Here is a 27,971-nt window from a genome sequence, read left to right as displayed (position 1 = left end):
TTGACTTTAGTTTCTCATTCTCTTTGTCACCAGAAATAAACATTAGTCTGCCTGAGAAAGCAATCCTGAAAGTTATGTTAATATTTGTGTTATCAAGCAATATCTGCAGCATTCATCTGCTGCTTCCTTTATACACAGTGGTGCTTTGTCTCTCGTAAACAAGCCGTCTCTGTCAAAGTGGGTTCCTGTGCCATTAAGAATGGAATGGAAGCCTGCAGCCTGAGTGTGTGTGTGTGTGTGTGTGTGTGTGTGTGTGTGTGTGTGTGTGTGTGTGTGTGTGTGTGTGTGTGTGTGTGTGTGTGTGTGTGTGTGTGTGTGTGTGTGTGTGTGTGTGTGCGTGTGCGTGTGCGTGTGCGCGCGTGCGCGTGCGTGTGAGTGTGTTGACCAGTGACTTTCTACCTCGAGCGCACAAATGTTAACATAAAATCATACCACTGTTATGCGTTAAGTAAATCTTGCATAAATATTTAGTTTACATGAGAGGGCAAAGGTTAAATGTCCAACACTGTAGCGTCAGTAACATTTATTTAAAGTCATAGTTTGGAATTTTACACATATACCTGTATTTGTCAGTCCTCCAACTTTTGAGATCTTAACCACTACATCTCTCCCAGTTATGTTGTATGTGTGTGCTGACATAGGATGATAAGTAGTGGGTTGTCATCCTCATTGTTCCACTTCTCTCCCCATCAAATGTTCCACAGAAGGAATGGAAAGGGAGGAGTTGGTCGGGGAGATCGCCGACCGGGCCAGGGCAGACTCCAGACTCAGGTCTCTATGGATCGGGACCTCCGGGGGGAGTCCAGAGAGCGCAGGGAAGGTCGGCGGCTGACCAAGGGACGTTCTCTGGAGCACGATCCTGTGGGAGGAGGAGATGGCGGGATGAGAAAGACAGAAGAGGGTGGTTACCATCACATGGACCATAGCGGCGCCCCTTCTCACCAAGCAGGGCCGGTCCCTCCTGGAGGTCGGGGCCACCCTGTTCCCGTGCAGGGCCGAGGTGTGGGTGCGGCAGGGGAGGTCAGGGAGGGTGTTTTAGGCCAGGGAGTTCGGCCTGGACAGAGGACGGCGGGTGGGGTCGGTGGACCGCACGAGCTCAACCCACCTGGGCAACAAGCTCCTCCCCCTGAACTCAGAGAGCCTCTTGGATCTGACCTGGGCTCAGTCCCCGGGCAGGGACCTGCAGTGAGACGGACCAAACGGGAAAAGGCGGAGAGCATGCTGCGCAACGATTCGCTGAGCTCTGACCAATCGGAGTCGTTGCGCCCGCCCCCACCGAGACCCTACAAGTCAAAGCGGGGGGCCGGAGGAAAGAGGCAAACCAGCGTGAGCAGCTCAGAGGAGGAGGGAGCGACCACGCCCGAGTACAGCAGCTGTGAGGATGCTGAGATTGAGAGCGTCAGTGAGAGAGGTGAGAAACAGACTCAGTCATCAGCAATCTGAATTTATAAGGATCATTGTTGATTTTTGTTTGATTTTGAGGGACTTTAGGGGTTCACAGTGAAACCTGATGTCCACCTGACATGGGTCTAATAATTTGTCTTTGGGACTGTTGATGTGTTTTCATCATTGTAGGATTCTAGAAACCCTAATGATTATTTGCATTACTGGATTATCTTAGCCTGATTTCTTTTTCCAAGTAATCACTTAGTTTATAAAATGTCATTAAATAATATCCTCACGGCTCTCAGGAGCACAATATCTCTCTACTCTGATTTGCAAATCAGCCTAATTAAGGCACAAAGATGAGGAATCATTTCACGACCATTGAATTCACCTCTCAGACTCTTTCAAACATCCTTAACCAGAAATTCATGCATTCGTTTGATGTCCTTTACTGGCCAATCTGTGGGAGGCGCTGCAGAGTCAGAAAGCACTTGATTAATGGATTCCAATCAGTTTGTTATGGGGATTTCACCAAGTTCTCCCCTAAAAGTATTTTTACTTGTAGTTTTAAGGTGTGAGGAACCTGCCTCTCCAGTGTGTGGGTGTGAGTGTGTGTGTGTGTTTAAACACTGTCACTTGGGAGGTGTATGTAAGAAGGGAGGAGAGCTGTTGGAGCTCAGTCTGCCATCTGCATTCAGACTCTGTGAATCTGGAGACTTCTGTCCACTTGAGCCGCCAATATTCAGGGATCAAATCAGGTAAGGTGGCAATGATTGGATGGTTTGAGCCAAAAGTAAGATTTTTTTTAAATTTTCTTTATTTGTTACTCTTATATAACTTTATGAAGAATCTGCATAACAGCAGGCTTCATAGCTGCGGCAGCACTTTATGCATACAGTTCTTGCAATGTATGTGTGTGTATCAGACCCCCTGTTTGACCCCATTGTTGAGATTTTGTAGCCTGTTATGTCCCGAGCCTGAGAACACATTATTGCCTATTATTCTCCAAACTTGTCATGGCCAAGCTGGATTATGTCACTTCACAACAAACCAAATGGAAGTCAATCAGGCTCTCTGCTGTGCAACCCACAGCACTGAAGAAATACTGCTGAACTATAAGTAAGTATAAGTATATAAAAGGGACGTAACTAGGCCTAGTTTATGTGATACGCCAGCAATTTTGCAAAATGTCCTGATTTTCGGAATATCTTTGTCTCAACTAGGTCACTTACATTTTGTACTTTTTGTGCAAGTGTGTGTACTTGTTTGGACGCTTTCTTTGATAGCCCTCTTTAAAATACTATTATGTTTGTATTGAGGTATTTGGTCAAAATATCCTCAAATGTTATTTTATTGATATTCACAAGCACTCAGATTGACTTCTTAATCATTAAAATATGGCTAAGTATATAATCATGCTGAGATGTTTGAAGAATAAACCCTTCAAATTTCATACACTGACAAGACATTACACTTTATGGTAAAAAGGGTCACCATAAGCTTTGTGTGTGTGTGTGGTGTGTTCTAAGAGGATGAGCCTTCATGCAGCACCAGCCTGGACCCAAACCAGATGAGGTGACATCCATCAAGTAGAGGTTTAGGATGTGTTCTGTCAGGACAGGATTTAAACACACAGACGTGGCAGTGAGACACTGCTCTGCTTCCTTTTTTAGTTTGGGACACAGACTGGGTCAGCTTCTAGATGTGTTTGCTGGCAACCGAGAAACATCCAGGCATGTAAATCATTGTAGATCAGTGCAGGAACACACACGCACACTTAAATATGCAGTCACTCACCAAGATCCAGATATGATCTGTGACAGCGTCCTCACACACAGACACAAGCACACACTTATTAACACTCGTTTGATGAGGGTGTATGCGGATTATATCCTGTGATAACAATGGAAAATAAAACACAGTCACTTTTTCCAGTGCTTTCACTTCCCAAACCCTTATGATGGAGTTTAGAAAAAGGCCACAAAATGCTCACGAGTGCAGCAGCAAATATATTAATTCCAAATTTCTTTAATCATTTATTCTTATTTTACCATTTGTTTGACACTTTGCATTTAGACTTATGAGCCACAGTTATAAAGCAAAGCTGAAGAAGAATTTCGATGTTGAGATTTGACAGTGCAGGCATATGCAGCCATGCAAGTGGTCATGTGATTCAGTGCAATTATATTTTCAAGCACACAGGGATAAAGATACATACACACATTTTCGTTTGTTTCAAAACCTTTCCAACCATCCACGACAACCCTACTAATGCTTTGATCACTTTTTTCCTCAATGGCAAATTTGTATCCTTATATGTATTGAAACACACAACTCAGAACCACCTTATGAAACTGAGATCTTGGCTGTCAGTGTGTTTCCTTTAATGTTACATAATGTCACTATAAGTTGTCGCAGCTCATTAACCTCACAGCCTCCCTGCTGCAAGGAATGCTTGGCTCTGTTTTACTATGTGTCATAACAGTGTCTTTCAGGTCCCACACACATGCAACGGCTTATGGTATACAGTATGTAATAGTTTATTCACCTTCTCTTATTCAAGACTACGTCAGGACAATGCAACTAATCTGATGTCTGTGAATGATTTGATATGGATTTATGATATTTTAAAAGCCTTTAGCTGTAGTTTATCTGCATTCCCTGCCTTGGTGGACAGATTTTGAGGCCGTTGCTGCTGCAGTGATTCATTTCTAATTTGAGCCCAGGCCTAAATATTCAATAAACGTAACCCTCTATGCTGTAAACAAATACCTTCTGAAGAGCCCCCAAATTTGGCGGAGCTGTGTACAGGAGGACTCAGGCTGGTATGTGCTTTGTATACAGTGTCAGCTGAATTGTACGTGTGGGTGTGTACGTGTGGGTGTGTACGTGTATGTATGCGAGGATGGGATATTAAGGAGGTCATCATTTGTGCTACTTGCACAGTATCTCAGCTGCTGTTTTTCCTCTTGCAGGAGACTGGGAATGCTACCCACATGATCCCACTGTATGGCATGTAAGTTACTTAGTTTTGGGCTTGTTGAAATGCATTGTGGCTCTGAATCGTAGACATCAAGTACCTACACTGATACCTTTACACTGGGAAAACTGTGAGGAAGACCAGTAACACTCAATTTGGATAATAAAGTAGCCGTCAAAAATTGATTATTGGGATTCTGGCAGGTGGAAAAGAAGAAAGACTTGAGTGTTATGTGAGATTTTGCAACCCAAAACACTTTGCTTGTATTGTTTATGCATCATCAATATTTCTATTGGAGAAGCTGAATTGTCGCATTCCTGTGCTTTGTGTGTGTATTTGCACGTTTGTCTTCTGAGAGACGATACGCGCTTCTGCTTACAGTACGCCGCCTTCAGTTAGAGTGACTCTCGTCTCCTATTACAGCATCCTGTAACCTGGCAGCCATCCAAAGAAGGAGATCATCTGATTGGACGAATTACACTCAGTAAGAGGAGCGCCGCCATGCCTAAAGAGGCTGGAGCACTGCTGGGGTTAAAGGTCAGAGTGGGGTGGGAGAATACATCCAAACACAAGGCACATACAGATGTTTTCCCATGTATCATGCAATAAAAATAGAATTGACTGTAATTATTGGTGTACATGACTGATATGACGTCTCTCTCTCTCACTGTCTCTCTCGCTCTCTGTCTCAGGTGGTGGGAGGCCGAGTAACAGAGTCAGGGAGATTAGGTGCCTTCATCACTAAAGTCAAGAAAGGCAGCCTGGCCGACATTGTGGGGCATCTTAGAGCAGGTAAGCCATGTGACCTCCTTAAATAGACTCTAGAATAGTTAATCAAGCTTGCAAAGTTTCAACATGTGGCAGTTGACAAAATGTAAATACGTTACATTTCAGGGGATGAGGTTTTGCAGTGGAATGGGAAGTTGTTGCCAGGAGCGACAATGAAAGAAGTTTACAACATCATCCTGGAGTCTCAAGCCGAGCCTCAAGTGGAGCTGGTGGTATCCAGGCCTATTGGGTAAGTAAGGAATAAAAACACTCAGGAGACTTCTACAACTGATCAGTGTTGCATTTTAATAGTTAAACTGTATTGAAAGAATGCAACCTCTCAGCAGCGTGTGTTCGGTTTGTCTTGCATTGAACTGGACTCTTATTCAACCAAGACAGCTGGCTGACCTCCCCTAAGATAGGCCACGCTGACAGCTATTTGTTTTCTGACCATAGCTGTCCAACTGTTTCCTCAATATTAAAAACAGCCATGGCCGGCTGCACAAGTTGCCATAAATTCAGTCGTTCCCTAAGTTTTACCAGCCAGCTTTTGTTGCATAACTTAAACCGTAACTAAAAGAAACTTAAGGTACAACACAGATATTGCAATAATAACCAAATGGCAGTGAATATTCACAAAATGCTGTCATATAATCCTGGGGTTTTTACTCTTTTTTCAAAGTGGGTTGCATATTTCAGTATTTCTCACAAAGTGTGTTGTAATGAGGAAGATAAGCCCACTCTGATACCGCCCATATCATTTTCTTAAAGCTATTATAGCTTGCATAATGACCTAACCTCATCTCTTCTTTAATGGAGAAAAAAAAGTTTAATGTATTAATTTCTCCCCAAACACTACGCGAAGGGTTTATAGAAAATATCAGTAAGTAAACAGCCCATTTCTTTAGGAAACTTCAATCCTCCCATTCTTCATGAAGAAACAATCCACACACCCCAGCTCCATCTGAAGCTTGTGTTTGCACCATTTTGTGACCCTGAGTGAGCTGAACCTGATCCCAAACATTTTGGATGCCAAATGCAGCAGAAAATATTGACTTTCACACAAATATGTGCCAATATCTGAATGCTTACATGAAGGGATGCAAAATGGCTCTTGGGGAATGTCCATTGTTGATGCTTTTGCAAGATGTTAATCTGTATGTGGACAAGTCAGTCTGTGTGCAAAAATGTATTTTCTGAACTCATAACACTTTGGCTTATAGGTTAGGAAGATGAAATGTTTCATTAAAATTGATTTGCTATTTTATTCATTTTGAAATGAGACTCCAAAGCAGTCTGTGGTCCATACTTATCGGTTTAATATTTTCCAAAAGATAAGCTTTACATACTATAAGGAGTGTTATTTGAGTTTGTTTCTCGAATTTAAGTTTCCCATTTTCCCATGGTAACTACACAATTGAAATTTTATATTTTTATATTTCCAATGAAAATTTTTTTCTTGTGTTTATTATGATTTTGAGTGCAAAAGCTAAGGAATGATGAGAATGATGAGGAATACAAAACCAGACACCCTCACTACTTCCCCATGTGACTCTAATCTCTCTATTTTGTTCTCCATTTGGATTGTTTTTATATATGATTTTATTCTTTTTAATATAGATATATGTGTATTTATCATGGAATTTGTAATATTACACTGATAAGTGTTATGCTCCATACAGTCTTCTTGGTATGCAGTGTTACTGTAATAGCTCAAATGACCAAAAGGGGGCATGCAAGAATGCTTAACAGCACAGAACAGATGGAGCAATGAATTCTGGTGTTTCCCATGGGATCCTTTTTTGGAGTGGTGGAAGGCATGTGTGGGTAAGATAGACAGAATTGGATCATGTGTGGAAAGCTACTGCTGTATTATTTCAGTTTGTGTAATAATACATGATTGAACAGTCGGGCTCCAACAAGGACCTGAATTTGTCTGCAAGAGCTCGGCTCTTCTCATAACTTCACTTTGCTTCTCCATGAACTTTAACCACTTGATATTTTGACCTGAATACTTGAATGTCAAAATAACTTCTGATTAAAGTACGACTATCTACATGTAGAATAACTGTGACATCAATATGCATGCCCATGCCTGTGAAATAGGAATACAACTAACTTTACTTTGTCCAGTCACAGTATAAACGTACCAGTTTAAGTGTGACTGACGTGTCTCTGCTGTCTTTTTCCAGTGATATCCCAAGAATCCCAGACACGTCCCACCCTCCATTAGAATCTAGTAGGTGTCGTCTGTGTGATATTTATCTGTATATTTTAATATCTGTGTGTTTCAATGCATCATATGCAATTATTTTAAGCCATCATCAAGTTCTTTGACAAACTGAAGGAGAAAAAACAACAAATTTGACACTGCAATTGTATACCAGTAAAACCATGAAGTGTCAACACATCAACTGGAATGTGTTTCTGTCTTTACAGCAGGTTCCAGTTCATTTGAGTCCCAGAAGATGGAGAGACCTTCCTTAAATGTGCTATCTCCCTCCAGTCCTGGGATGCTCCGAGACGCTCCGCAGCAAATGCCTGGACAACTCTCAGTGAGTGTGAGTGTGTGTCTGTGTCCGTCTGTGTGCACACTGATGGGCCGCTGTGATGAAGGTGAGATATCAGACCTGTGTGTCGGTGTGTTTCCCATCCAGGTGAAGCTGTGGTACGACAAAGTGGGTCACCAGCTGATAGTCAACGTGATGCAGGCTGTAGAGCTTTCTCTTCGGCCAGACGGACGGCCCAGGAGCCCCTACGTCAAAATGTATTTCCTCCCCGACCGCAGGTACGCCAACGCCTTCACAGTGAGTCATAGTGATAAATATAAATACTTCTACATGGCAAAATGTTTGATTTGTCCTCTGAAGACAGACAAAGGAATGCATCCGGCTCAGATTCAGACAATAACAAATGATACTGATAAGTAGACGGGTTAAACATTTGGCCATATTAACAAGAATAGACATTAATTGCATCTGCAGTGCATATAATGGCGATTTGGAGTCTTACATTACAGGCTTGTTTCTTAAGTTAGATTCAACTCTGATGTCACCCGTAGGTTTCAGGAGGAACATTTTAAAAGCTAGGAGTTTGGTTTCACTGCCGTCGCATTTGGAGACAGAAAATCCATATTAGGTCACATGGAAGGGAGGGAGCCTGTGTGGTGCTGAGGTGGGACAAGCTGAAACACTCAATCAAGGCAGAATGATTTACATTTCCCTAAGCTGTAATACGTTCCTAATAAAACAGTAATTTCTTAAGAGCATTATCAAGATAAAAAAAAAGTAGTTACTGAGAGCCCTTAAGTCTAAGTGGAAAACATTGACTCACTTTGTAGGTCAAGATAAAAGTTGATGGGCTTCCCCTTGGGTGTTTGAGCATCTAGTGGTTATTACAGGAACTGCATGTTTAGGAACTTTTCCGTTGGTTCAACTATGTAAAGCAGATACTAAACTGTTACTTTCTAAATGTTATCTAACAAAAACAAGCCATGTCATGTTGCATGAAGTTTTGGTGTTTTTGATGAAGTAGAACGTCGAGTACTGTTTCATCTGACCAAGAAACTTCATTCCTCATCATTTGTAGGATTAAACCTTTATAGAAAATGTTTGCACATGGCTGTGAATATTTGTGTGTGTGTGTGTGTGTCTGTGTGTCTGTGTGTGTGCGTGTCTGTGTGTGCGTGTGTGCGTGCGTGTGCTTAACATGCAGTGACAAAAGCAAACGTAGGACAAAGACGGTGAAGAAAACAAGCGAGCCGAAGTGGAACCAGACATTTGTCTACACTCACGTCCATAGGAGGGATTTCCGCAACCACATGCTGGAGCTGACGGTGTGGGACCAGCCCAGGTCACCGGAGGAGGACAGCATGTTTTTGGGGGAGGTAAACACACGCGCGCGCACACACACACACACACACACACACACACACACACACACACACACACACACACACACACACACAGAGTTATGATACAATATTCACAATTACAGCAAATCCCTCTGGATTACACTATAGCCTTTGTGCCAAAACATTTCATTCCATTAATCTGCAACATTTTACAACAAATATATTCAGATTAGTAATATAGAAAGACGAGCACAACAGTGTTTGCTGATAATGTTTTTAGCCTGGGATATTAAGATCACATCTTAATTATCCTGTTATCTGGAGATAAGAATTAGTCCTTATATGTCATTTTTATGCCTATATATCAAGATAACAATTTGAGTGCAATATTATCCCGGGGCAAAGCTGTTTTCTTCTGATTAGGACTTGTGCTAAGTGTCATTATCTCATATCAACATTCTTACACACACAATGGCCTATCCAAGTCAGTTTTATTATGAAGAGAATTCTCTCAGCCTAGCCTAGATAAAGAACTATTATTCTGACTATATAAAATGTTTAGGTTAAGACCATATGGATTTTAGTGTTGATGGAGTTTCACCTGCTACAAAAAATTTCCCTCCCGCTGCCCTTTTTCCTAGTAAAACAACATTTCACAGGAGAAATAATGCGTGTCGCTCTCATTTGAAAGTGCAGTTCCCTCATAATGTGCTGGAGATGCGGCTTGTTTGTGATCTTATTATCTCAAACCACAAGCATCCATTTATTTTGACAAGGGAGCTGTCAGGTTCCCCACTTGGCATTTAGTGTTTCACGTTCCGGTCACTTTTCAGAGCATTTTTTTGTTACTTCATCTTAACAGATCCTGATTGAACTGGAGACGGCCTTACTGGATGACAAACCTCACTGGTATCCACTCCAAACACATGATGTCTCATCCATTCCGTTACCCCGACCTTCCCCATACCTTCCCCGCAGACACACACACACGGAAACCCCTGCCAAGAAGTTGCAACGTAAGTCTGAGTGTATATGTGTGTGGATGCACTTATCTGTGTATAGTTATGTGTTACCTCTATCTTAACCTGTGTGTGTGTGTCTATGTGTGTTTTCGTGTGTGCAGACATCTAAAATATTCAAGGATTTGTGTTGTTTGCCGTTTATGTTTGCCACATATACATGTATGTCAATATAAATGTCTGTTTCCCTAATGTGTGTACCTGTGTCTGTGTGTATGTGTGTGGTGTCTCTACACGTGTGTGTACATGTGTCCATGATTGTGTACTGTAGGTTCTCAGCGTATAACAGAGTCTGAATTTGATGAGGGTGCAGCAGTAGTTTCTAAAGGTGGGTGGGGGCTATTTCCTGGTATTACATGGCCTCCTGCCCAGTTTGTATTTTCATACTTGTGGTCTTTGTGGGTTCTTGGGAGGGAGTGGGACATTTGCTAGGACTTTTGTTGTGTTTGTTACTGTACCTTCTTTTGCATGTACAATTAGTAATGGAGGTAAATAACAGCACACACTACTTCCAGTCCACCACCATTGAATCAATAATTTGGAAACATGTTGGTGTTTGGTGATCAGGACACTTTTTGTTTATATAATTTAACTTTTGGTGAAATTTTCAGTATCAGTAATACAGTATGTTTGTGTCAGTGTACCACCGTCTGCTGTAATCGTCTGTGTGTGTGTGTATAGTCATGCTGGTATAGGCATTGGCTGTTGTTAGCTTATCATTAAGTATACTAATGCCCCAGTAAGGCATTTTGCTGAAAGGATAGTGTTATTATTCATTGCATTTAGATTATTTTTGTTTGTTTTTTTAATGCTTTTCCATCCTTTTAAGTCAAATATTCCATCTGCTGTAAATAGGAGCAACACTTTAATAATGGTTAGAATCCACAGCGTCATGCATCAGCAACTTCTCCAGGATCAGCTCCCAATCATTTTATCAATGATTGAGTATCTGGGCAAAAATAAGAAACCACATAGATGGTAGAATTTGCTTTAATTTCTTTTCTTAATGAAAAGAAAGCCTTGGCATCACTAACCAGTGGTCCTGTGCAGTGTCAGCTGTGAAGTGATGGTAATGAAGCCTGTGACCTTGGGGTAAAAACAAAGCCCTACACAGATTCTTTCAAGGCTGATTAGTTGCTCTATTTATAGTTTCTATTTTCATACACAGTCCCTGCTTGCTCGCAAATCATTTCATCTGACGCAAACCCAACAGCACTTGCAAGTTCTAAATATAAAGCAGCTCACACTTCAAGCTGTACCTACTGTTAGGATAATCCTCAAACGTCCTGTTGTGTGTTTACATTACTTGAGCGACACCAGGCTCCATGCCGACACTCTCAACTTGTCTTAGAATGAACTTGTATATGATTTGCAGCGTTGTGTATACAAAATGTATATGTATACTCAGTTCAAACAGCAAATTCGAAATTCTATTCTCTGTAACGCACATAAGCAGTAAAGGTGACAGGTGATTAGAGACGTCAGCTGTGAAATATACATATACATTTGTGAAACAGTTTCAGAAAGAAATCAGGTTAGATCAGCTATTCAGGTAATAACGTTTAATTTCCTTATACGTTTGATTTCCTTTAAGATTGCTGGGTTTTCAGCAAAAGCCACATTTATCACTAAATGGTCTGTGTTCTCAGTTTGGGAAGTGTTGGTGTTAATAAACACAGTGTGAGGCTATTGTGGAGCTGTGGAACCAACAATCTGCTGGTGACACATACTTTGAATGCCAAATAAAAAGCATAAACTGCATCACAACTTTACACACTTAATGCTTTACTTTGGGAATGTTGTTCAAATAGAACTATACATTGAAAACATGTACATTAAATACTTCTTACTATTAAGGGATCAGACATTATTCACAATCTATTCTGGGAGGAAAGATTCCATCAACTGGCTCCCAAAATCCCAATCTGTGTTTCAGTCTGTAGTTTTGCTTTCTTAGCGTTCTTACTTCCTCTGCCTTGATCTAGTTGGGTTTTGTTTATTACCAGACGGGTTTTATTATCCATTATGTGTGTGTATTATATGTGTGCGTGTGAATGCCTGTTTCCTCACCTAGCAGCGGATGGGCGCGGCAGGGAGAGACAGCGAGAGCCTACGTCCACCCTGGAGGTACCGGAGCAGCAGAGGACGCCCACCCATCACATACGCTCACGCTCAGTCTCCCCGCATCGCGAGGAGCAGGGGCGCATGCGGTCACGACCACCCAACGTTCCTGCCCAGAGGTGAGGGAGGGAGGATAGGGTGGGGAGGATGGGGTTGTGAGAGCGGAGAGGGGTTGAATGTGGCCATAGCTGCAGAAATTGAGGTTGATGATTTGTTTTAGATTGACCCTCTACTTCAGCAGCATATGTATTACTGTATGTGCACAAATAATATCCATCTGTTTCAAACATAAATAAACCCAAATATCATCTCCTTCTCCTCAAGGTTACACACAATGTATGTGCATCACTTTTACCGCAGCCCTGACTGCAACCTGCAACATAATTATACAAATAAGTAAAATTTCCCTGAGGCAGCTAACTACTGGAGATGGGGCGGCACTGTCCGGTGTGTCAGGAACGCTGATGTATCGGCGTAACCCTTGAAGGAACGTGACGAGTGAGAAAGAAGGAAGAGTTTGTTGGAAGTCAGCAGGCCGAGTCCATCTACTGATGAAAATGTCTGTCTGATTGTGATGCAGCATGCACAGGGCTGCCAGCGTGGCTTTTACTGACCAAGCCAAATGAGTCGGGCCAAAAGTCTGAAGCAATGCTGCCCGAGCACTAACCAGACACAAACCATCTTTCTTTCTTTCTTTCCCTCCGCTGTCAGGAGTTTGGATGACGAGATTCCTCAAAATCGTCGTTCTCGATCTCCGACCCGTTACTATGATGCTGCCAGAGGTCACCACCAGGAGGAGGAGTATCTGGATGACAGGTGTGTGTGTCAGAGAGAGAGAGAGAGAGAGAGACTAAATGTCCTCAGAGTTGTGGTCTCCTGGGTGTGTCTAAAGTTCGCCTTTACCTGTGTGTTTGTGTGTGCACCATGCATTAGTGTGCATTGCCGGCTTTGGAGTTGTGTGTATACAGTATTGTGTGTCCAGAAATAGTTTCTGATAAAGTGGCTTTAGAGTGGTGTGTTTACAAAAATGGCTTTGCTTAGTGTTGGTGGCATTTGTGTGCTATTGTATGTTCATGAATGTGTGTGTGTCTGAGTGTGTGTGTGTGTGTACATGAGGGCGACAGCGTCTCTCCCCTTGTTCTCCCTCTTGTCCCTTCTGCTCTTCTGGTTTTTAATCATTGTTAATTTCCTCATGTGTCATCCATTCCCATGGTAACCACAGTGAGGTGATCATGATCCACCAGTCAATGAGGGGCAAAAGTGCTGAGTGCCTCCACACCAGGTAAACTGGCCAGTCACAACATGTTGTTCTTTCACTTTGCTTCTGGGTCTGGCTTTGGTTTCAGATGCAGCTTTGTCTTATTACGGTAACAACACAACTGACCAACTGATAAATGTTTTGAGTTCCTAAAATGGGTTCTGCGGCATGTATGTGATTTACAATGTTGCAAAGTTTGTATTACAAATGCTTGACTTTTAGTCACAATGGGCATTTTCTTATCTTGTATGTTATACATGATCCAATATAACCGACCATAGTCCTGGTGTAGATCTCATTAAAGATCTAATCTACAAAAACTCCCTTTATAGGTGGTCAGAGGGGATCATTTGATCACTTTAACTCAACTACAATACAATGGTTTGGAAAGAGCAGGCTGTTTTTTGTCACTTCTAACAGTCAAACTGCACACTTGTAGTTCCGCTTTACATCCACAAGAGTGCAGTATATGACCATTCTTGGCAGTGTTCTACAGCGAGGCTCACCAGGGCGAGAGCAACACTAAATAGCACAAAAGACTTGGAAAAGTCATGAAATCATCCTAAAAGCGGCACTCTGGGGGGAATCACTTTTATAATAACTTTTCTTCCTCGTCTCTGTCTCAATTCCCACACACTGATGTGCATTAGAGATACTGAGATTTCAGAAGTAATGAGTCAGTGAGAACACATCTGTATAGAGACATGCGTACTTCAATCAAAAGCTCTTTGTTTGCGCACAGATGCGTCAAACATTCCAGTGCTCTTTGCCAATCACTTCATGCCCCACACAAGCTCAGCCAGTGATTTCTTTTCAAGTTCAGAGCTTCAGTTGAGAAACTTGGTAAAAAGAAAATGAACATGAACGAACAATATCAAGCTTACAGGATACAAACACAAAAATCACTGGGTAAGTTTGTCACTCGGGCTCTATGAAAACTTTTCTATCTGCTGTTTCACACACTCGCACGCATATTTATTTATTTCTTTGTTTGTCTTATTTCACTCACCCGTCCCACTTTCCTGCTTCTGTTTCTTACATGCATGCAAGAAACAGGAGATCTACTAAGCACAGTATCTCACTCCCACCTAAGATGCCGCTGTTATTCAGCGGTGTTAACAAATACAACTACAGGTAAGTCCACAATCATACATATTGGGCGTATCAGCTTGGTTCATTGTATCATTTTGTCAAACACGTGGAGGAGCAGGTGGTTTGTTTTGATACTAGAACTCAGTAATTCAACAAATTTGGGCTACAAACACATTTCCATCTCAGTTCCGTTTGCTTTATTTAGTTATTCTCCTGATTGCATGCTCTTTTTTTTCTTCTTCTTCCTCAAATTTCCGTCCTGTGACTAGTTCCACTCTGCCTGCATGTCCAAAGATAAGGTCGAGCAATGTGGCGGCTTCGCCCCGCACTATCACGCAGCGTGTTCTCAGGTTCACAGACGAGGTTACGGTTAGGTAAGACGCAGAGACACAAACCGTGGTTAAACATGTCAACCGAGGCGGGGAAAAGCCGTACCAACAGTTGCCATGACAACCAAGAAAGCACTTTTCTGTAGCGTAATCCATCCCCACGATGACTTAGTCCCATCCTTAGGCCAGCCAGCAAGTCATGTTTGAGCTCCCAGACGAGCGTGTGATTTTCAGGAATCGCTAACATGACTTTCTTTTAAAATCTATTTCTTTGTTTGTCCCATTCTTTCCTCTCTCTTTCTGTTTGTTTCCGTCCTCTCCTCTCTCTTCCTCCATTGGATGTCATGTTGTGCTGTGGTGCCTCTAGTGATCTTCAGCCTTGTCTGGACAGGGTTAGGAGCGCTAGTGCCAACTGTCTGACTCGAGACAATCATGTCCCCACACCAGAGTTTGAAAGGTACAAAGCCTCTGGACCCCCACCACCCCTCCTGTAGCCCCCCGTAGTCCCATATCCTCCCTGTTCCTCTGTGGCTCCGTCCTACACTAACTTAGGCTCTTTTCCTTCCTCTTTATACCCCACCTGACTCTTAATGTGCACCGCTCTTCCTCATGTAGTCTTCACCCAGAAGCTCCCCTGCTTTGTCACAATCCTCCCTGCATGAAGTTGCAATTATGTATCAAAGACAATATAGATAAGTAGCTCGGGCCATTAGGAAGCGTGATTCTAAATCTTTATCAGAAGAGTTCAACAGATAAACAGACTTCTAAGTAGGTTGAGAGCTACGGAACACTGTAACTGGAAAATACAGATTATTAAATAAGCTAAAACTCGATTAGTGTGATATTGTGTCAAAGTGCATATCACTGACGTGTTCACATGGAGACAGCTTCATTTACTGAGCCGAGTGTGGAATTCTTCATGCTCCTTGCTGTGAAATTGGTTCACCTCTGGTTGTATACCTCATCATTGGCTCCCTCATGATTGGATCTGAAATATAAAACACTGTCCTTCTTTCTTCAACTCAGGCTCATATAATCCACTTTTTGGTCTCATTTCTGAGCTTTACTGCCAGCCAAAGCCTCGCCAGCATCACTTGAGGTCTATAAAATGAGACGGGATCATGAAACCGGTGGTTTGGCATGATCTGACTTCAGCAGGATCAAGTTAGTCTCAATGATCCAACTTAAATTCAATAAGGCAGGACTTCAGTCATTTATAGACCTTGGAATCTATAAATGGACATATTCTGAGGGTGCTGAAGCGTTTTATGAAACATTAAATTATGTGTCTTCAGTTCACTGTGTACTGCAACTGTGTTTTCTGAGAATCAGACCAACACTGTGTGGTTCATTAAAAGCTATTATTCAACAAAAACAACCAATTTAGGTAAAAGCTAAGTTTATTTTTTTGTAAATCATTTAAATATTTAAACATTACACACTCAGGAAGTAAGTGCTGTATTTAACCACACTGAGCTCTTATTATACGGCAATTTGACTCGTATTGTTTTACTACAGCCCAACAGTCTGAATGCTGCGGCACGGTGCAACCACAACTCGCGTCTGGCATCTTTTTCTTTTTTCAGGTTTGGTTAATTGAGCGCACAATGGTGAGAAATAAAATTTGTGGTGTAAACAGATGGATTTGCACCATTTTCAGTCCAAATGTCTTTAAAATTTATTTGCAGTGTTGAATCTCAATTTGCATGGCCTCAATTACGATTTTACAAAAGAAATCAGATTTTTATGTGACTTACAGCCCTAAAAAGTAAAGTTGCGCAATAATAAATGTAACAGCTTTCAGATTGGGTCATTTTGGTCACTTTGCTCACACACACACACATTGAGGGTTGACCTCTGGTTCAAGGTTAAATTGATGTCAAATCTTTCAAACAAATTGCTGCAGTGTCAGCATTTTTTGCACGCAACCAAATCAAGTTTGAGAAAATAGATTTTACCTGAATGTTCTCTCTGCTGGATGAGTTTGCAGTGTGCTGGTATGTGGGCGTTGTGTTAGGGGACATGCTGTATCTGTACAATGGCTACATTCAATTGATGCAAATGAGTTGATCCACCTCTTTATTTCAATGAAGTGATTTATTTTCCTATGTACACGTAGAAAATCTTTGTCCCATTCCCTGCCGCGGAGACGTACCGCCAGTCCCAGGATTCTTATCCAACACGCTTCCCCTGAAGACGACAGGTACCCTTACGTGGACCCTAAGCCCCTCCCTCTTTAGAGCTTGACTGAGGCCTACAACTCTGAACCCTTCCTGACCGAACCCTAAGTGTTTCAAGTCGTTTTATAAGCCGAATCCCTAAATTCCATCAAAAGGTCACAAATCCCAAAGACTTCTTTTCCATATTTCCCTATCTGAATCCAAATTCAGCCTAACCTGATTGAAACACTCGTGGCTTCAGTCAGGTGCCATCTGGTTCTGGTTCTGTCAAGCTCTACCTTCCACCTTTGCAGCTAATACTAATCCTTTTGCCGAGTCCTGAGAGTTTGTGACTAGTCATTAGCAACCTAAATCTAATTCTTTCTATCTATTCTTTCTCAAAGCCACTTGTGCGGTGAGTGATTTTATCTTGTATCCTACGAAAACGATCATCAAGGAACTTTATCCGGCAAATTCAAGACAGGATATCTGTTGCAATAAGCATCATTTCACATCCTATTCCTGTAAATACAAGATGAAATCACAAACTCTTCTTGACCCCTTTTTGAAGTTTAGCTCCCTGGTGGTAACTCTGAACTCCTGGTAGTCGTGTGTGGGTGTGTGTATGTGCGTGTGTGTGTGTGTGTAGATCAATGAGCTGGACACAGTGAGAGTGAATGATGAACGACGTCTTAATAGAACTCGTCAAAGTAAAAGCCAGCGTGTGCCGGGGGGGCTTTTACTTTCACGGGTCATCATTTGTTTCATCATACTGTCACTCACATTGTGTAAGGGTCACGTTTAGTTTGTTGACGGCGCTTTCATCATTTGTTGCCAAGAATTACAGCACTTTGTCTGTGCACCAGGTTTGTGGTTCTCCTAGCCGTAGTTTTGTTCTGGTTTGCTTTCGTGCCTTTTCCTTCACACTATCCAGCCTCTAGTTTCTGCTATTTTTGAAGTTGTGGTTCTTCTGATTCTGGTGTGAAATCTCACCACGCTGAGTTTGCTTCCCTGCCGTCCCTGCAGCGCTCACATTCTTTCTGCTGGGAATTTGCGTTGTGTGTCTTCTGTCCGCTCCCGCTTTCCTCCTCCCAGTCTTTGAGAAGTCTACTGTATCTCTTTCAAGGCTTTTGTGCTCAGCAATGACTTAGAATTCAGACTGTCCATAATTCATATCGTGAGCGTGTGTGTGTGTGTCTGTGTGTGGGTGGGTGTGTGTGCGCGTGTATCATCCTTGTCATCCTCATGTCCATGACTGAAGAATATGGATGCTACTTCCTACTCAAGACACTTTAATTCACCTCGGTGCAAAGAAGAGGTACACACATAGGCACACACACGCACACACACACACACACACACACAGACACACACACACAGGTCAAGCTGAAGCACGGGTGTGTGACACCCCTTATTCATATCGCCATCACACCATCCATCACCGCATGCTTCCCCATTTCCTGTTTTCCAGCTCATAAACTTATAAGGCCAATGACAACCCCCAGACACAGACTCTTCTCAATCTAAATGATTTATCCTCCATCCTACTCTCCTCCATTGTCTCATCCATCCCTCCATCTTCTTTTTTTTCTTTCTTTTCCTTTTCTGCTCCGTGTCGTTCCCTCCTCCTCCTCACCCGCCATCCTCCAGGCAGCCTCGGACCCTGGAGACGCCCGAGTGTCAGCCTCTTGGCAGGAGGCCCTCTGACAGTGGCAGGTAAGGCATGTATGCTCGGTACATGTCAGACCCACAGTGCACTTTAAAGGCCTCACATCCAGGAAAGTCTTTCAATGATCTGCTGCGAGAAAAAAAGAAATGTTTTGGAAGTGTTTGCTTTGGGTGATCGCCTGACCCTTTTTTTTTTTTGCAGTAAATTCTCAGTTGTGCACAAAAGAAACGTTCAAATCTGATTCTGAGCTCGTTCACGGCCCCTGGCTTTCCTCCAGTGAAACTTGAGAGTCTCCAAAAAGTCTTTTTGTGTTGTTTTCTCCATCTTGACATTTTGAAAGTAGTATCAGGAAAACAAGCCTCATCTGAACAGACGCTGGTCCAGTCTGCCTTACCAGTTACTCTTATGTATCAAAGTAGATATAGAGATCATATTTTCAGGTCAGAAAGTGACATAGTGCTGCTGTAGCTTCACTCACATTTGTTCCTAATCTGTACGCTTTTGTCCATTTTGTCCGACCTCCTTTGTTCTCTCATTTCTGCATGCTGCTTTCGCTCTGTGTCTTTGGGTTCGTGTGGCCTTCACGTGATTGTGCATGTCCGTGCGTTTGCAAGAATTAAGCCCACCTCCATCTTAAGGGACTCCAGAAGAAAGAAGCCCCCTCTTGGTAAGGGGTCTACCCATCGATCAGCCCCCGGCCCCCAAAATCACTCATGGTGTCAATCCTTTTACTTGCACTTTACGCTCACAAGGCCTCTCTTTACTCTCTCAGTCTGTTCTTCCTTTTTACTTGTGTGTGTGTGTGTGTGTGTGTGTGTGTGTGTGTACGTAGGTAGGTGTGTGTCTAGTTGTGTCTTGAGGTGTCAAATTCTTCTGTTGTAACCGTCTGCTGCTACACTTTCACTGCGTGGCCCCACGTAGTCGAGCTGCACCGCATACAGCGACACAGGGGGCAGATCTCACCTCGCTGTAGATCCTGTGGTGGAGGGGAACCAGTTTGTGTATTTGTGTGTGTGGGTGTGTGTGGGTGTGTGTGTGTGTGTCTTTGCCACCTGCTTTAACTTAGCTGCTGCTGCTACCTTGTGTTTTTATGTGTATTTACGGTGTAGTGTGAACACCCAGAGTTTAAATGTTGTGTAATTGTGTGAAAGTATCTTTCTTATTTATTGGTTCAATCTTTAAATGTCTTCTTGCGCATTGTTGTCTGTGTTTCTGTGTTTCTAATGGGGTAATTTGTCACTGACCAAGACATCCAACATCTGTGGACCACTGCTTTTAAAATTCACATCACATTTAATAACTTTATCTAATTAATGGCACAGATGACCACCAATAAAATGGAAATATTGACTTGCTTGCTGAAGCATTTCTGTTGCTGTCAGGTTCAAATTGATGAATGTGTTTAAAGGGTTTGGTTTAGTAATACATTTGTACGGGTGCCTGCTTATTTATTTGCTTCAGGTGGAGTGGCTGTTTTTAAGCAATATAAGAATGAATGAAATGTGGAATTGAAGGCATTAATTGTGTTCTATCGCTGGAATCTGAACTCTGTGGAGTGGCCGGTACTGCAGGCGTGACAGCGATCAATAAAACCACATCTCATCCCGCTGAAGTTGATGAGTTTTGATCTGATTTCATAGCACATTCCAGTGTAGCAGCTCCTCTTCTTCCTGCACTGTGACACTGAACACATCACAGAGACGCACGGGCATCATACAAACATCTCTTAAGAGCTCTAAAGCTTTTAATTTGCTTTGATGCCACAGGACGTGCAAATATGTGTGTGTTGTAGATGCAGCAGCAGCTCCTTCATGCACTGATTTCCATTGGTTATCAGCTGATACGCTGCTTACAAAGTCTGACTCAGCTTCATAGATGCGCTTGAGTTGATGTGACTTTGGGGCAATTTAAGGAAGTCCCCTCATTGATTTAAATTCTCTTTTTGCTCTCTCTTCTTCCCATTCTTCTCATCTTTGTTTATTCCCTTTGATATCCCAACTCTCTGTCTCTCTCCCCTGTGTTCCTCTGGGTTCTCGTCATGTCATTGTGTGTTAGGGGCCACATCCAAGGTGGTGCGACTCTTTCCTCCTCAGCCCGCAGAGTGAGACAACTCCCACAGGTTCCCTCCAAGAGCAGTACTGTAGAACAAGGTACGTGTGTGTGTTTGTGTGTGTGTGTGTGTGTGTGTATGAGTGTGTATACTGTACGTGTGAGTCTGTATTGCATATGGATCCATATTAATAGTCTGAAATTGAGTAAATTGAACCTACTGAATCAGGCATAATCAGTTTTAATCATGTCCTATGCGGCTTCACTATTTTGAGATTGTATTCACTGTTGTGTACCGTGCGTGTCTTTGTGTTTAGCCCTGGTAGCAGAGGAGCGTGTTCGTCAGCTGCAGATGAGGGTTCATTCCCACCGGGTATCAGCTGCTACCACGTCCAGCCAACCGGACCTGGATAGAGCCCTGAAGAACAAACGGGAGGTGCGCCTCAATCACCCCTCACACACACACACACACACACACACACACACACACACACACACACACACACACACAGACACACACACACACACACACACACACACACACACACACACACACACACACACACACATACACACATACACACACACACACACACACACACACTATGCTCCGAACCCCCCTAAATGCATCAAGGAGTCAACTTTAGAGCACAACTTGTGAGGAGAGGAGAAGGGGAGATGACAGTAAGGGGTCGGATCATAGAGCTCCGAGCCAGATAGCATTATCCATAATGGCGCTGAAGTGCATCACAATGAATTACAATGGATGCAATAAATTATGGGAGAGTTATGGTGAAGACTACTCAATAAAATGAATTGGTTCCAAGTGGGCACTCACTCAAGAATGCACCTAACACCTTGGATGCAGAAATGTATAATCCATGCAGGCAGTTTGTCTTGATCCCAAGTTGTCCCTAAGTTACAGAAAACTGACAGTTTTATGGCAGTATCCTGACTTTCACGCACGTGTACATGCCGTTAGCAGAACTTTTTTTTTTTTTGGGTTGAAAATATATCGGCAGTGTCTGTCTTTATGATGCATTACACTGTCCCCCATCTGACTGCAGGGAGAATGATTTAAATCTGACTCTATACAGTAGATCATCAGCTGGCAAACCCAACGAAAAATGTCTAATACTTGTTTGGTAATGCTGTTGTATAGGTTCAAACATGTAACGACAACAAAACATAAGAGGTGACAAGACAAGGTTAGTCACGGAACCTTTTAATCAAGAGTGTAAATAAATGAAAATAGCCTAAACATGAGTAATGAATCTATCCGGGCATGATAATACTTTTCCTCTTTCATTAGTATGAACAATTAAATGTCACACAGACTTTGAAGGATCGGCTGTAAACATGAGCCTCAGATTCTAATGCATCACTTCTCTCTGCATGCTTGTGTGTCTCCTGCAGCTCTACAAGGACCAGAGGAGGAACAGTGAGAACGTTTCCCATAAGTCCTCAGACAGCGATGTCAGCGACGTGTCAGCCATCTCTCGAACCAGCAGTGCCTCTCGCATCAGTAGCACCAGCTACATGTCCATCCAGTCAGAGAGACCCCGTGGTCGCTTCAGGTAGACACACACACACACACACACACACATAAACACACACACACACACACACACACACACACACACACACACACACACACACACACACACACACACACACACATACACACACAGTGGGTATAGATATGAAAAAGGTTTTGGGTGACATCATCTCTCTAACTTTCAAAATCTCCCCTGATCAGCCGGGCCATGCGTGCGACGGGCCGCCATATCATGAAGAGCACCAGCGTGAGCGGCGAGATCTACGGCATGGATCACGCCGACGGCAGCCAATCGGACACGGCGCTCGGGAGCCTCGGAAGCGGGATCAAGAAGCGGCGCTCCAGCCTCAGCCAGCGGGTGGTCGCCATCCTGCCTTCCAGACGCAGCCGGAGCACCTCGCAGCTCAGCCAGACAGGTCAGAGAGCGCCCAGCTGACCAGATAAACACACAACATTTACACAAAAGGCCCTTTTCCCTCCTCGCATAGCCAACACACAGTCAACCCGCTGTCAAGGCTTATACCACGATATTATTAAAACAGTACTTAAAGCTAACAGTTCCACCTTAAGAAGATTGGCAGATGCACACATCCTACTGTGATATTACCAGCAGCTTCTGTCACGGGCTGCCAGTCCTCTGCAGCATCGTCTCGTTTGTTTACGCCAATTACACCAAGATATGACACTTCTTATCTTGTCTTTAAATCCCACACGCAAGCACTGATGATGCCATTTTAACAAGGATTCTTTCTGATTAGAGCGTGCGGCCTGTTTGGATCTGTCAGCGTTCGACGTGGAGCGAGGAGGTGGCGGCGCGTTTTACATGTTGTTAATGCACTCGAACGCATCTGTGGCCACTTTAAGAGCCGCGCTGATTTTTCCGCTATTGTTGTCGAGTCTGATAATAATTTTGGTGTGATTGCTCGGGACACACCCACACACACACACACACACACACACACACACACACACACACACACACACACACACACACACACACACACACACACACACACATACAACAGATAAACAGGCACAGTTCCAAAGACATTCATACCTGTCAGTACATTTACTACTCAGTGTTGTTGTTGTTTATTTGTTGTTTGTTGTTGTGTGTTATTTCAGAGGCGGCGGGTAAGAAGGTGGAGAGACGGAAAGGTAAAGCAGTAGTTAGATAGACAGTTTATAGGGCAGGTGTAGGCTAGAAGAAGAGTTAAACGCTTAACTTAATGTGGTGCTAATAAGACGTTATAGCGAGAGAGATAAATAGAGCTCAATATTCTAAATACATAAAATACATTTACAGGGGTGAATAGATCAGGTAGCAGCAGTTTAAATGATCTGATGGCACTTATATTTAATAATAATGAATACTAGAGATGTTGGAGTGCTTTAAGTAGCTAATAAAGCAGCGCAGTCCACTTTCAGTCAAGTTTTATAGGCACAAATGCAGACAAAATGGATCAAAATCAGGAAAAACAAGGTCTGCGTAACTATACGGTCATCTAGGTTTAGCCCACAGTGTTGCTAAGCTCTTCCTGAACTCCTGCACGCATCCTTTCTGCACCCTCTTCTGTCACCATCTTCTTTGAGAGGATCCCTTCCTCTGTGCAGCCTACAGTATTACGCTCAGCCTATATCCACGATGGCTTTTGTTGTCTAGTCGTGTCAAGAGGTGTTAATTTCCTTCCCTAAAGAATTTGGGGACGTGGCTGAAATTGAATGGTGATTGTTTGTCTGTGGGGGTGCACGCTGGTAGAACGGGGCCGAATGGTTTGCTTATTTTATAACGCCGTTCTTTCATTTCAATTTAAAGGTTTAAAAGGTTCTTAACAACCTCACTTGATGAAATTTACAGACAGCGTCCTCGCCGTGCGCAGCAGGGGTAGGGAGAGGTTGTTGGCTTTTCCTAAACAAACGTCGTGAAAATCAATGAACGAGTCGTTTCTCCGAGTAACTCTGTTAAAGTCTTTTATTGCTATGAAAAGGGTACTAAACTTATTTGCTTTGTCCAGTTTGTAACATCCTCACAAATGTGATTTTCAGCCCTGTTAACTTTAACTCTTTCAAATCTGATGGCGGTATCTCATTAACCAGAACGGTGTGTGATCATTTGTGATAAAACAGCAGGCTTTTAAAGGGAGCTGAACTCCTTCTTTAAGGTTGGGAGGTGCAATTAAAGGGTTTCTTTGATTTCTTTGAGCAACTAATCCAATTGGAGCTGAACCCCGCTGTGACCATCGCTGCTCTCAAAATGTATCCACAAAATGATTTTTCCCTGAGCACGCTGAGCATGTGCATGGATTTGATTGCATTGCAATGAATTCCTTGCATGTACAAAATGGGATATTCATTTGCTTCATGTAGGAAGTTACAAGTAAAAAGTTCAATTTTTGGGGGGCCTTAGATTTGAAAACAGCCTCGGTTAGAATCCCACACTGAATTTCTTTTTTTTTTGTGTTTGCTACAGAGGCGACAACGGGGAAGAAGTCGGGTAAGGGCGGCAGCAGCATCCAGAGGAGCGTGGAGACGGGTATGGCGGTGGAGTACCCGCGTGGGGGGTCGACCATGAACCGACAGGCCAGCAGAGAGTCGACTGACGGCAGCATGAACAGCTACAGCTCTGAGGGGAAGTATGTAGACGCTGACATGTGACTCTGAAAAGCCTTAAGTCTATGAAACATGTCCATGATCAGAATGCTGAATTTTGTGTCTGTGTGTGTCAGTCTCATCTTCTCAGGGATGCGGTTGGGTGCCGACAGTCAGTTCAGCGACTTCCTGGATGGATTAGGCCCCGCCCAGCTGGTGGGCCGGCAAACACTGGCGACCCCTGCCATGGGTGAGTGTCAACCTCTGCCTGGACAAAACACTCTGCTGTTTGCCTAAAGAGAAATCCAGTTTGACTAAACAAACGGAATATTAGTTTCAGTAAGCTATAAATGTTTTGTTTTTTTTACGTGTACATACATGACCCTCGTGTGTGTGTTTGTGTCTCTGGTGTTGTACAGGAGACGTGCAGATTGGTATGATGGATAAGAAAGGCCAGCTGGAAGTGGAGGTGATCAGGGCAAGAGGCCTTATTCCCAAAACAGGCTCCAAATCCCTCCCAGGTAACACACAAACACACACACACACACACACACACACACACACACACACACACACACACACACAATCTGTACTGTACTGTATTTGAACCTAGGTGAACATGCTGGAGGAGAGAAGTGAGCTCCCTTCATTTCCCAGCATGCCTCATTGGTTTAGCTAAATGTACTTACCATTAACCTTATTCTGACTCTCGTCCCTCCTCTCACCTTCTTCTTCCTCATTTCCCATTTGACCTCCTTCCTCCCTGCCATTTTCCTCTCTCTCTCTCTCTCTCTCTCTCCCCACCGATCCCCTCTCCTCCCGTCCCAGCTCCTTATGTCAAGGTGTACCTGCTTGACAACGGGAGCTGCAAAGCCAAAAAGAAAACCAAGATTGCACGAAAGACCCTGGAGCCGCTCTACCAGCAGCACCTGCTCTTTGACGAGAGTCCCCAGGGCAAGGTGCTCCAGGTAATGCGGTGACCGGGTGACTGAATGAATTAACGTCAACAATATTGTTTATTTGTGTGAGGAGAGGGACCCACGTTTCATCCAGAACTCTACAGTGTTTTCACTCACATGTACCTCTCCTTCCTCTTCCTCAGGTCATAGTTTGGGGTGACTATGGACGATTGGACCACAAATGTTTCATGGGTGTAGCACAGATCCTATTGGAGGAGCTGGACCTCTCAAGCACGGTGATTGGCTGGTACAAACTTTTTCCACCGTCCTCATTGGTGGACCCTACATTAGCTCCGCTCACGCGACTGGCGTCTCAGACGTCACTGGACAGCTCAGGACCGCCATTGGGCGTTCGATCCTAGTGACCGGAAGGCGACTGCAAAGCCCCGATAGCCCTTAATGACAAACTAATGGATCACAGCTATTGGACCACAACTGAGCAGAGGGCATGGAGACGCCAACGGACAGCGATGAGAAGCCCTCAGTCAACCAATGAAAAGCCAAACGGAAAGACAGGGAATGAGAGAAAAAAAAAGAGGAAGGAGAGACAGAACTAGCCAATCAAAGCTTAGCTGGAGTCTGACAATCACTTCTCATACCGTCCCTCCTCCTCCTCTTTATCATCTTTGTTTTCAAGGCTTTGCTTTCCTTGCTTCCTCTTCTTCTGTCCTGATCCAACATTGTTCACTTTGTTGTTTCTTTGTTTCTTTCTGTCTCTCTGTTTCTTTCCTTCTTTCTGTCTTTATTTCTTTCTCTTTCTGTCCTTCCTTATGCAGCCCCACCCCTTTTCAAATTGGACTTCCCCACCCTGTAGCCCTCCAGCCAATCAAAGCAGAGCTTACTGCTAGGCCACAGGGATGAGCGGTGTTAACGATACGTTGCTGTTAGTAAACTGCAAACTGATGTACCATCACATTGAGGTTTGGCTGTGATGTCTCTGCCGCTGTTACCGTGGTAACGGTGTGGTCGTAGCTAGGCATGAGGGGCAGTGGTTTGGCATGGTTTAGTAACTTCTCATGGGAAGGGAGCCTGCACATGCACGTGCACATTCTTAGCCTTGTTGTGAGACATGAAAGCAAGCACAAGAACAGCTTGATTCTAACAAAAAAAAAAGTCTTAACAGAAGAAAGAAAATTAATGATTTGCTTTGTATTTTTCTTTTGCAATCTTTTTTTTCTGTCTCTGGATTTCAGAATGGCTCCCTCTGTGTATGCGTATGTTTGATTTTTGAGCGACATTGCGCCAAAGGCCTACGATAAAGGTCAGGTCACACTCGCCCAATCAGCCCCCTCGCCCCGCCCCAGCCTCACCCTTTCTGACTCCCCCTGCTGGAGGGAGCGGCATGACTCGGGGACGCCCCCCCCCCCCCAACCCAAGCTGCATGCACGTTTCTGTTTCGTTTTTTGTTTCCTTCTGTTTTCTTCTTTTTTTGTAAAACAAAGACAAGACAAATTAACGAACAATTCTCAAAAAAACAAAAACTGAAAAAAAGACGACTATGTGTGTTAGTTCGACATACTTTTAGGCCAGCTTGTATGTTGCATGTATTTGTACAGTTTGCTCGTACTGAATATGAATACAAACTGAGAAAAGCCAAGCCATCCCAGCCCCCAAACAGGAGTGGACCAACTTTGGTGGGGTGGGGGGGTGGGGAGGGGATCAAGTCCACCCAGGCCTTGCCTACCACTCTGGGTTTAAATATTCAATAGGAAGTCTCTGGGAAAGAGATTCTCTGTTTTGTTTTTATATTTGAACCCTTTGAGCAACAGTGCTGTTCTGTAGTACTGAGCTTCCTCGAGCCCCTAGTGTGAGGATGTAGGTGTCTAAACTGTAGCTTCAGACTGCAGGGGCTAGAGACAGAGATAGAGAATGTGTGTATAACAGCTAAATGTATATGAAGTATCATTCTGAGTTTGACAGAAATTATAAAGATATAGATATATGAATATAAAAAGAGAGTATCTGACTATACACCCGTCACCAATGCGCACACACGCACACCTGTACATACCAATCGGGATGAGCAACTTGAACGTAAGTTATGAACAAACAAAGCATCGCCAACACACAAACATTCCTGGTCTTGTTGAAAGGGATTTGCGTCCTATTCGTGCTTGAGCCGCTGAGCGGCCCTGAGCCACAAGGGGGCACTAGTAGGCCTTTCGTTTTCTTATCCAAGTTG

General features: G+C 43.4%; 1 protein-coding gene across 5 annotated transcripts; it reads left to right on the top strand.

Moving 5' to 3' along the window:
* The first annotated feature begins 708 nt into the window (after positions 1 to 708).
* On the top strand, positions 709 to 27,423 carry LOC143008952 (regulating synaptic membrane exocytosis protein 3-like). Of its 5 annotated transcripts, XM_076160930.1 has the most exons (26): positions 709 to 1,411; positions 4,362 to 4,402; positions 4,790 to 4,903; positions 5,059 to 5,158; positions 5,261 to 5,384; positions 7,327 to 7,373; positions 7,574 to 7,695; positions 7,792 to 7,922; positions 8,849 to 9,020; positions 9,850 to 10,003; positions 10,278 to 10,334; positions 12,081 to 12,246; positions 12,839 to 12,943; positions 13,350 to 13,409; positions 16,926 to 17,009; positions 18,227 to 18,283; positions 18,616 to 18,681; positions 20,690 to 20,784; positions 21,001 to 21,119; positions 22,100 to 22,260; positions 22,443 to 22,657; positions 24,712 to 24,874; positions 24,968 to 25,080; positions 25,250 to 25,351; positions 25,659 to 25,798; positions 25,933 to 27,423. In XM_076160930.1, the coding sequence occupies exons 1-26, from the start codon at positions 778 to 780 to the stop codon at positions 26,149 to 26,151; spliced, it is 3,561 nt and encodes a 1,186-aa protein (XP_076017045.1). In that variant the 5' UTR covers positions 709 to 777; the 3' UTR covers positions 26,152 to 27,423. The 5 variants fall into 5 exon arrangements, with proteins under 5 accessions (XP_076017045.1, XP_076017048.1, XP_076017046.1 ...); XM_076160933.1 differs by lacking the exon at positions 10,278 to 10,334 and having other exon boundaries at positions 12,084 to 12,246; XM_076160931.1 differs by lacking the exon at positions 10,278 to 10,334.
* The last annotated feature ends 548 nt before the right edge of the window (positions 27,424 to 27,971 follow it).

This window comes from Genypterus blacodes, unplaced genomic scaffold, assembly GCF_046128005.1.
Source record: "Genypterus blacodes isolate CSIRO-AG114 ecotype Tasmania unplaced genomic scaffold, CSIRO-AGI_Gbla_v1 ptg000108l_1, whole genome shotgun sequence".
Lineage (NCBI taxonomy): Eukaryota > Metazoa > Chordata > Actinopteri > Ophidiiformes > Ophidiidae > Genypterus > Genypterus blacodes.
Note: the sequence above shows the minus strand (reverse complement) of the source record. Positions and strands in the feature narration are given on the sequence as shown.

What these genes read in the sequence shown, in the direction of transcription:
- LOC143008952 (XM_076160930.1), top strand. Translation starts at nt 778, where the DNA reads ATGGATCGGGACCTCCGGGGGGAGTCCAGAGAGCGCAGGGAAGGTCGG. An exon ending in AGGCCCTCTGACAGTGGCAG is followed by an intron (nt 18,682 to 20,689) that starts GTAAGGCATGTA and finishes ATTGTGTGTTAG; the next exon opens with GGGCCACATCCAAGGTGGTG. An exon ending in CCCTGAAGAACAAACGGGAG is followed by an intron (nt 21,120 to 22,099) that starts GTGCGCCTCAAT and finishes TGTCTCCTGCAG; the next exon opens with CTCTACAAGGACCAGAGGAG.